This window comes from Vanellus vanellus (assembly GCF_965231255.1).
Source record: "Vanellus vanellus genome assembly, chromosome: 24".
NCBI classification, from domain to species: domain Eukaryota; kingdom Metazoa; phylum Chordata; class Aves; order Charadriiformes; family Charadriidae; genus Vanellus; species Vanellus vanellus.
The window spans coordinates 5,252,891-5,263,123 of NC_138929.1; the positions used below are offsets into that span (position 1 = coordinate 5,252,891).

Below are 10,233 nucleotides of genomic sequence, written 5' to 3' on the forward strand. Positions count from 1 at the left end.
CACGTCCCCTGTGCTCAGCCCAGGTTTTGCGGCTCTGCGTGCTTTGTAGATGAGTCCATCTCCGGTTCTGGTGTAGACCCACACCAGTCGTGGCCACCTCCATCAAAGAACACCACCATGATGAGCACAGCCTGGGGACACGAGGTTGGATGGACGGTGCCCAGGGCGAAGGCACCGGCCGCCCCAACGTCTGCGCCGCATTCAAAACCAGCCCCGAGGGGAAAGTCCCCATCGAGGAGGATTTACATGAGCAGGAAAGGGGCCGGCTCACGTAGCGGCAGCTTTGCCATTTTTAGGTACGGAGACCAAGCCGGTTGGAGGGGCCCCTGTGTTCTGCCGAAGCGAGGGCCAGCGGCTGGATGTTTCCCTGCCATTTGCCGTGAAAGATGGCCGATTTCTGCACCAGGCTCTGGGTGCTCCAGGCGAACCTCTGGCTGATGGCCCTGGTCACAGGTAGGCGTCAAACATGGTGCTTGGCGTTTTGGACCAAGGAAACGCTCGGCCGGGCGACACGCCGGCGTGCATCCCTCGCTTAGTGCAACGAGGGACTTTGCCCAAGTCTGGCTTTAAATGCATTAGTTTTAAACTTTGCATTTAAACTTTTAAACTTGCCGCATTCAGCCCCACTTTGTGCTGGAAGCCAACCCCGGCGGGGGGCAGCGGAGCCGGGGAGGACCCGCGGGGGCTCGGGGCTCGACGTCTGCCTCAGGTTTCAGGTTTTGCTCCCCGTTGGGGTGCGGGGACGGGACGCGTCTATCTCAGCCCCCCCACCAGCACAGGAGATTTCTGGGGCGGCCGGCTGGTCTCGGGGGGAGCACGGTATAGAGCCTGCCCAGCTGTGGTTGCAGGTGTCAGGAAAGAAGGGGGTGGGTTTTTTGTTGTTTTTTTTTTTACCATTTATTGCTCTCAGAGGCCTGAGGATGGGGCCAGCACATCGCTGAGGCCATGGCCGAGCCACGTCCCTTTGCTCCGTGGGGTTCAGTGCACGGGAGTGGAGGAGAAATAGGAGGAAAAGGGCCTTTGGGGGTGATCTGGGGGTCCCGTGTGAACACCCCTTTGCTGTTCCCCTTTGTGTCCCCATGGAGAAGCAGCAGCTAAGCCCAGGACTCGGCTCCTGTCCCCTTCCAACTCCTCTTGCTTGGTGCAGAGACACCCACAAAAACCTGCAGCAGATCCCACCCTCGGCTGGGCAAACCGGTGCCCTCAGGAAAATGGGCATTGAAAGGGTTTCTGTTGGGTGGCCACCCAAGTCCAGCATGGATTCGAGTTTCACCCTGGCTCTCCTGGTGGCTTCGAGGGAGGACAGGGGAAGCTCAGCCCACACGTGGTTGCAACGGAAATCTCGGCTTTGAGGGGCGTGAGGGCTCTCAGAGTGAGGGACTAGCCTGGTCTTCATTTAGAAACACCAACAAAACATGGAGAGCAAAGCCCCATGTCACACCTGGCCAGCAGGACCACAGGTGGCCGGGACATGTACCCAAAGCACAGCCAGGACAAGGCGCATCTCCCCATCTTGGAAAAGAATGAAATGATGGCTGTAGGGGAGAGCTTGCCTGCAGAGATGTAGGTGCTGGAGGTGATCAGGGCAGGATGGACCTGGAAGAGGCTCTGGGGCAGTAAGGGGAGCCCAGGGATGAGGCAGGAGGTCCCTGCCGGGCTGGTCTTCAGGCCAGGAAGGTCTGCAGCTGGGTGGCAAGGCTCGGGGCAAAACTCAGGCTGGGGAATTGAACCTTCTTTCTTCTTCTTCTTTTTCTTGGGGGGTGGGAGTTTTGCAGCTGCCCCAATGTTCTGGGAGGTGGTGCAGCCCCCACCTCCGTGCCAGCTTCCCCATGGTGGGGTTTGGCGGATATTGATTGAGCGGATGGAGCTGGGCACTGAAGCGATGCGGTAAACAGGGTTGGGGCTTCCTGCCCAGCTGCAGCAAGAGGAACCGAGGCACAGGGGCACCGGACCTGTGGGTAGGGGCACCCATGGGTGCTGGGGGGGTCCCTGCTTCACCCTGCTTCCTGCACTGCATGGCGGGCCCCACAGCTCCATCCAGCCCTTGTCCCAGTGTGGGAGGGGGCTGCATGGTCCCAGGGTCTGAGAACCTGCCCTGGTCATCACGGGGCTCCAAGCCCAGGGAAGCCCCGAGAGGGAAAGTGTTTATGGTTGATTCAGAAAACAGAGAGTGTAAATGAAGAGGTGTGAGTCTGTCTGAAAGGCGCCAGCCAGTGGGCAATATTAATAGCAAAGGCAGGTTTCACCGGGACTTCAGCCAGAAAGCAGCTTAGAGAAAATTCAGGAGAGGCGATGGAAACAGAAAGGTTTGCACCCAAATATCCACTGCTCTGTGTCCTCTCAGTGGGGCTCTGGTTGATGCTCCCAAACACTCCATCCCATATGGAGTGGGCACAAACGACCCATGGTATGTGCCATCCCATGTGGGACGCCCTACATGGGCTTATCCTACATGGCCTTGTCCTACATGAGCTCTTGCTACTATCTCAGCGCCCTTCTGTCTTGCAGGTGGGATCTCAGCAGACAAGAACAGCACCAGCAGCAGCACAGGTAACCTCTCCAACCCATTGGGCTCTTCCCCACACGTGTCCCCACGGTCCCTCCCACCCCACTAAGGTGCTGGTCCCCTGCAGAGCTGGGGATGTCCCATCCACCACCCTTCCCCATCACAGAGGTGATTCCCAGGCTGCGACCTCCTCCATGGTATTTCCCCAGCCCCGCGCTTTGCTCTCCTTCTGCAAAGCTGAATCCATTTTGTCTTTCCTAAGAAGAGCTGCATTTTTCCTCTGCGTTTGCAGAGCACGTTGCATGAACAAGCCATGCCTTGGGACCAGGCACTGGGCTCGCGCATGCAGCGCTTGTGTCATTCCCACCCATGGGGCATTAGGTGTGAACTCTGCAACCCAAAGGAGCCCTCAAACTCACCAGCTCTGGGGCTAAAACACGGGCAAAAATACAAAATACAGCAAAATGCCAAAAATATGGGACCATGAGAGAAGCCAGCTGGGGAGGTGGGTTTGTCCTAGCAAAGGCTCCGTGGTGCACATCAGTGTAGGGTGTAATTTTGGAGCTGGGACTAACGAGATGTACACAGAGCAGGGTGGGAACAGCAAAAAAAATGTCAGAGTGAAGCCATTCCCACAGAAAACTGGAGTTTCCATTAAAAGCATGTTTTCACCAAAAGCCTCTGATTTCTACCCCCAAACAATGATGGTTCACCAAAACAAAGCTGAATGCTCAAAAGCGGTATAATCCATGAAAATGGAAAGCTCTTGATTTGGGGGATGCTGGGGGGGGGGGGGGTCTCAGGGGAGTGGTTTTATCCCTGACACTCCCTGCGTGCCGGTCCTGACTCGCCGGGACCACCCTTGTCCTCTGGCAGGTGGTGGGTGCCCCATGGTGCAGCAGCACCCACGCTACGTGGCGGCCAAGAAGAACATGCCCGTCCACTTCATCTGCTACTCCAAGGAGCCCCACAACATGCAGTGGTACAAAATGGCAGAGGACAGCGATGACCTATACGTGCTGGACAACAGCATCTCCCGCTACAGCATCGAGTGGAAAGACAAATTCATCAACTTCACCATCTTCAAGACCACCTATGAGGACAACGGCATCTACGTGTGTGACAGCAAGAACCTCACGGTGGAGAAGACACGGCCGCACTTGTGCGGGACAGAGCTCAGAGTCATGGGTGAGTGGAAGCTCCCCATCCTCCATGCACCCCAGGAGATGTTCTTTCTCCTTCTCTCACCCTTTCCATGTGAACCTCATATCATGCTCCTGTGCACCCTCTTCTCCCCATGCTGGTGGGACTCCTTCAGATACAACTGTAGATGCTCCATGGCACCACAGAGTTTTCTTTGCTCATTGCCAAGCAGCAGGACACCCACCCTGGGTGGCCCTGGCACATCCATCCCACAGCAACACATCCCAGGGACTACATTCCCATAATAAATCAGATTTTTCCTTGTCCTGGCTAGCGGTGGGTCCTGCCCAAGGTGTCTCATCCCAGAACTGGTCCCTGATGCCAACCCCGGGAGCAGTTTACAATGCTCTGGTCTCTCACGAGAGGGAGGGCATGTCACCCTGGTCCCTCGTGTGCATTGCTGACACACGAAGCTGTGGCCATGCCGAGCTCAGCCCCATTCCCCAGGAGCCTCCCACGGAGGTGGGACTTAGGGCTCTCCCTGTGCTGCTGCTCTCAGGTCACAGCAACATCCAGCAGATCCAGAGCAGGAACACCCTGAAAGACGCCATCATCATCATCCAGTCCATCCTGCTGGTCATCTTCATCAGTGTCCCCATGCTCCTCTTCCTAGATAAAGTAAGTGACAGCATCTCCAGCCCATCATCAGATGCATCTCCAGGCATCAGCCTGGGATGTCCCCGGGGCGAGGACACTGCTAGGGATTGGCTATGGGCCGGCACCAGGTTTGGGGCTGTTACATGGGAGTGTGGCTAGCTGAAGCGGAAAATAAGCATCTAAAATGGAGTGGGGGGGACTGCCTGGATTTGCCTGTGGAAGCCATTGGACCTGGCCTTGGAGGGACGAGGCTGGGGACAGGGGTCGGAGGATCCCAGTAGGTACTGGTGACACCCAACCTGTGACTCTCCTCTTCATAGGGTGAAGGCAAGGAAAGCCTGGAGGAGGACCACACCTATGAGGTAATGCTGCATTAATTATAGAAATGCCTCTGTAATATCAACCTGAGCCTTGAAATAGCTGGTTGTGCCCTTGCTGGGTGTCTGCTGGGCACCACCAGCCCTTGCAGGACTCATCAGGGCATCTTCCTCCCAAGTGCATGTTGGACTTGTTGTACGTGAGCCATAAAGAGCTGCTGGTAAAACCAAGCCAAGCTCTGAGCACGTCCAGCCATCTACCTCCACCTTCTCCCCTCTCAGAAGCTGCCCCGATCTCCAGGGGAATCGCCTAGAGAGGGGACTCTGCTTGAGGGTCCCAAGGATGGATGTGTGGTGGCCAAAGCCATGGTCCCCTTCCCGTGTCTCAACCTCCTTCTTCTTGGCACAGGGTCTGGAGGTGGAGCAGATGGCCACCTACGAGGACATCACTCCTTTCCGGGACATGAAGGCCAAGTGGACAGTTGGGGAACACCCGGGTGAAGAGTGAGGGGTCCTGTGCCCACCACCAGGCCGGCAGTGGCAGCAGGGCACCCTCCCAGCACCCTGCTGGCACCTGCAGGGACAGGCCCCTGGACCACGGCTCTGATGGGTGCCTGGATCCCAGGCTGCGATCCGAGACTGCAAACCATCTCCAGCAGCCTTGCGAGAAGCTCGGGTCCTGCTGCCCTTGGGTGCTCGCTTTGTCGTGTCTGGGCTGTGTCCCCCAAGGCTGCCCCGCCATGGCTGTTGCTCTCACCGCCCCGCTGATGAACCCCTAAAGCCTATGTAGAAATTAGAAGCTACCTGCAGCCCCTCTGGCAGCAAACTGGCCCCAAAACCCAGGCAGCCCCACACCACGGTGCTGAGCTCCTGCATGGTTAATGCAATGGAAGTACCAGGGTGGGTGGAGGGTGTCCTCCAGCCCCATCATCCCTGGGAAGGAGAAGACCAGGCATGGTCACTCTCCGTGCTGCAAGGACCCTCCTCGGCTGTGAGAACCCCCTGCAGCCCTGGCAGAGGAGCTGAGGTGAGCAGCACTATGTGACTGTCACAAGAAGCGGATTTTGGGCCAGTGTTTAGCTCTCAAGCCATGGACGTGTCCAGCAGGGCAAGCTGGCAGTTGTCTGAGATGAAGGATACTCCAAAAGCACCTCTTTCTCCCCAAAGACTACAGCAAAAGCTGGGGAGACAGCTTTCGCCCAGAGGGTCTTGCACAAGTCTGGCTCCTCTCCAGGCAAGAGCTGGCCCGTGTCACAAGGACGTCCCCTTGGTGAGGGACACATCTGATCTCAACACCTATGGGAAGGATGTAAATTGTGGGACACAAATGTCCATCTCCTTTTTCAAGTCCTAATAAAGGTAATGGGCAGATTCACATCCTGCTCCGTCCTGCCGTGCCTGCTCCAGGGGTGTCCCATAACCCTGGCGCCAGGGTCGGTAGGACAGATGTCCTGGGAATAAGGAGCAGCTTTTCATGGGTCCAGCTTAGCTAGAAACCAAACTTCACCTCATTGGCACCCTGAGCACAGGCAGGGGTGTAAAGCTGAGAGCAGCCACGGGGCTCTCCTGGAAGCTCTCATTGAGCACACATGGGGCAACCTCCATGGTGCCAAGACATCAGCTTGGGATGAGGGACAAAGACCATCACCAGGAACCGAAGGAGGAAAACAGGGCCCAGGGCCAGGAAGTCCGCTCCCGGCTACATCTGGTCTTGCAAGAGAAGGTAAAAAACATCTGGAGAGGAACAGAGCAGCACTAATCAGTTTTGTTAATAAAAATACTCTCTTGGCACGGAAGCAGCTGTGTGGGTGATGGGGCTCAGGGCTGGATGGGGACCCAACACCAGGGCTCGGGGAGGTCCGAAGGGGCACAGTGGGTTTGGCTGGATGAGGCAGGACAAGGGGGTGACGAGGACTGTGGGGGACTGAAAGTCTGTCCCCCCCTCAGAGAGCCCGGGCCCCCTGCGCCCCTGTGGCTCGTGACATTTTGGGCTCCAAAGAGAGGGAGACGGGACCGCTCCGCTTCCCAAAACAGCCAGCAGAAAAGGCAGGGCAAAATCCTGAGCAAACAGGGCTTTTCAGCAGGGAACAGGATAGTTCTTGTTTAGTAGTAAACCACCTTCATGGAAAGCTGGAAGTCAAGCTAAATAGCACAAAAACAGCATTTTAAGGTTGATTTTTACTAGTTAAATAAAACTACCCCAAATTAGTTGCGTGCGCATGTATATAAATGTTACTTAAACATGTTTTACTTATAAAATTGATTAATTAAAGAAAGGAACATTCACAGTGAGAGAAGTGATCTGGCTGTTCCTGGTTTCCACGTTTGCCAAGATTTTAGGACTAGCAGAGCTCATCCCTCCATCCCTTCTTTTCACTTACGGAATGGAAGAGGAAGGCAAATTTTCTGGCCTTCTCCATTCCCAACCGCTTTCTCAGCCCTGCGTAAACAACTCGCTCAACCGCCTTAACCGAATGATATGAAAATAAGGAGAATCTGCTGTTTGCACCTGGAGAGGAAGCCACCGATGTCAAAAGCAGTTTCGGCCACCCCGGTTCCGCTCTGCCGCTTGGCTGCGCTCTTAGCCCAGGGCTTTGGTGTCCTTTAAAATGTCAGAAGCAAATAAATCTTTCTGTAGTGTTAGTGTTTTATTTTAAACGCTTAGACTATTTTCTGGGGAGCCTAGAGATATATTTTGTTGTCATTTCATACTGAGATGGGTTTGTATTTAAAATGCATTTAATGCAAATAAATATATTTCAGTATATACAGTATTTTGTCCCGATTTGCATCTCTACCATCAGCAGGATGGTCGGGCAGACAGACCGGGTCGCAGTCCTGGACTTCTTCAGCCTCATCTTTAGAAACGGGTTCAGTGAAACTGAGAAGTTTTAGTTCCAGTAAATAAAACCCATCAATTCAATCTGAAAAGGAATATTTACCTGCTGAGCTGAGAGCTAGCAGAGGTAGTCAACCGCCACTTAAAACCTGTCGTCAGCCACTCCGTTGCCCACTGAAGTGCAGAGCTGTGAGCTCCTGGGTCAGGATTCACCAGTTGCTGCTCACCCGTCAGCCAGGGAAGGTCCTCTCCCCACAACCACCGCAGGCTCAGGGGGGCAGGAGGACCCTGGGAGTATACGCGCCTGCAAGGAAGGTTGCTTCACTTGTTTAGATGCTGGTGGTGATGCTCAGGGTAAGGCGGGTGGACACGGGACCACCCTGAAGCGAACTGAAGTTGTTCTTTTTCTCTTTCAGAAAAGAAAAGGAACTTGGAAATCACAGCGTGTCACGCTGCTTTATGAGATGCCGCTTTGGGTGGCGAATGTGGGCATTGGCAAGCTAGAAAAATGCCAAGCTGATATTTGAGAGCTGCTCATGCAACTGCAATTCTGCCAGTGGCGTGCGTTTGCCCGGCCCAGCGTTTCACAGCCAGGCGCTGCCTTCTCCACGATGCTTCTGCCTCATTTCATGCCCAGACGTGATCGGGGACAAACCAAGCCTCAGGCGTGCCGCGTAGTCTGGATCATCCTGGCTGCAACATAAAAAAAAAAAATAAATGTTGATTTAACACCGTGCTTTTACTAACAGAGCTAGAGAGGCAGCAGGGCAGCGAGCGATGGGCAGGACTCGGGTGCAAGGGGCTGTACCAATCTAGCTGCAGTGGTCGAGCATCATCGTTAACGGGCAGCAGAGCCTGTGCTGGGCTGGGGTGCCTGCTGCTCTGCTCACCTCGGACAAATATTGACATATTTAAACATGATCTGGAGTAGAAAAACACACCCAGATGTTGCTGGCTATTGGGTGACGGGATACCTGATAGCTGCAGGACCCACTGTTCCCTCTTCTCTCGGGACTGACATTTACTCGGCGACACCACCACATCTCCAGCAGGCAAACACCCGGGGGCTTCTCGGAACAGACCGCGCTCTCCCCAGCATGTTTATTAACCAGCTCTCGTACCCTCTGCACCAGCCGCCCCGGTGATGCTGCTGCCTCTCAGAAACCGGAGCTACACCACGGGGGGCACGGCAAACCCAGCGCCCGCAGGAGCCAAACCACCAGCTCTCACCAGGGAGTGGTCCCTGAACTGCAGACAAAGGGCCAAAACAGGGTGGTTTGGGGCAATCACTGCCTTATGGGGAGTAAAAGTCCTTTAAGCCCCCCCTGGAGCTGCCTATCCCAGGTTCTGCCTTTTTTTTTTGTTCAAAAGCTGTGACCTCCGCTCTTCCCCAACACCGACACTCCCTTTCCACACCAGCCCTCTGCTTAATCGAGAGATATTTCACATTCGCATCTCAAGCAAGAGCAGGAAGATGTTCATAACCAGCTCTTCTCACAGCCTTGTCCAGCTGAGGCTGGCAGAAGCCTCCCAGAGCACCGGCATCTGGGATTAGCAGCAGACAGACTGGTACCCGAAACAAGCACCCAGGTACGACAGCTCCTGGTCACACCTATGCCAAACCAGCTCACCAAAACTATTTGCTGAACTTTCGAAACTTTGGGAGCATGAAAGCAACGACTTGTTGCCCGACAGCATCCAGCCAGCTCCATCACCGCTAACAATAAAAGGGAAAACATCCCACTTGCTTTAAGTCAGAAGTCTCCCAAAGTGGTCAGTCGGCCCTGGTAACCGTGGGCAGAGCCAGGCAGGAAAATCGGGGGGATTTTCGACCCTCTGTGGTGAATTCCACCATGTAAAAGCACTGATCTGATTTGGGATGGGTCTTCCGACCATGATAAAACCTTTATTTGCGATCAACAGCAGAATATGGCGAAATCGTTTGGCACTGATTTCATCCCAAGGCAAACAACCTCCCCAACCTTTACATCTATGTATAAATGACTACGATTAGGTAGCACCATCGCGAACACTTGTGCATTTATGCACGGAGAAGATATAGAGATGTTGTTGTGATCATGAACACGTATATACATTTTAAACAGACCCCTCGCTATATAAGGGGTGGCTCAACAGTCACCTTCACCAGCCTAGATGAAAGGAGGAAACATTCGCTCTCAAGCAACACCTGAGCACCGCGCCGGGCAGAAATGGCTCCAGGTATTTTGCTTTATTTCAATTTTAAAGGATTGCCAGTGCTGCTGCATGCTTAGGGTGATGGGAGACGATGACGGGGTGGTGCTGCGGTGGGCCATACACACTCGGTGCCAGCCCTAAATTAAAACGTGGCAGCTTATAAGTCAACGAAAAAGAATACCTTTTGGTACAGTGGGACTTTAATCCATGAATTAACTTAGATAGTCTTTAGCCTAAACTGGACCAGGAGAGGGTGGAGGACATGAAGAAGAAGGTCGAGCCACAGTTATAATAGTTATTATTAATATAAATGTTGACAGGGAAACTAAAACTCACATTCAAAGCTTAAGACAGGGATCAGGATGATGTCTAATGCACGCATCCAAGTCCTACAGGCTCCCGGGCATTCCTCTGCTGAAAGGTATTTGTCTGAGATTAACTTTGTGGTCTCTGTAAGCACGGATGGACACTTGTGCATTAGACGTCGTGGGCTGAAAACCTTTAGGCTTGACAAAGGGCACCAAATTCTACAGGTATGTCCCAGAGAGAAAAAGTAGCTGGTCACAGCACAGGTA

General features: G+C 54.1%; 1 protein-coding gene across 1 annotated transcript; it reads left to right on the forward strand.

Moving 5' to 3' along the window:
- Positions 1-308: 308 nt before the first annotated feature.
- Positions 309-5,131, forward strand: CD79B (CD79b molecule; the record flags this gene model as incomplete). The annotated part of the gene is made up of 6 exons (XM_082494903.1): positions 309-453; positions 2,509-2,550; positions 3,383-3,694; positions 4,209-4,327; positions 4,627-4,668; positions 5,033-5,131. Exons 1-6 carry the CDS (start codon positions 387-389, stop codon positions 5,129-5,131), a joined length of 681 nt encoding a protein of 226 aa, XP_082351029.1. The 5' UTR covers positions 309-386.
- Between the last annotated feature and the right edge of the window lie 5,102 nt (positions 5,132-10,233).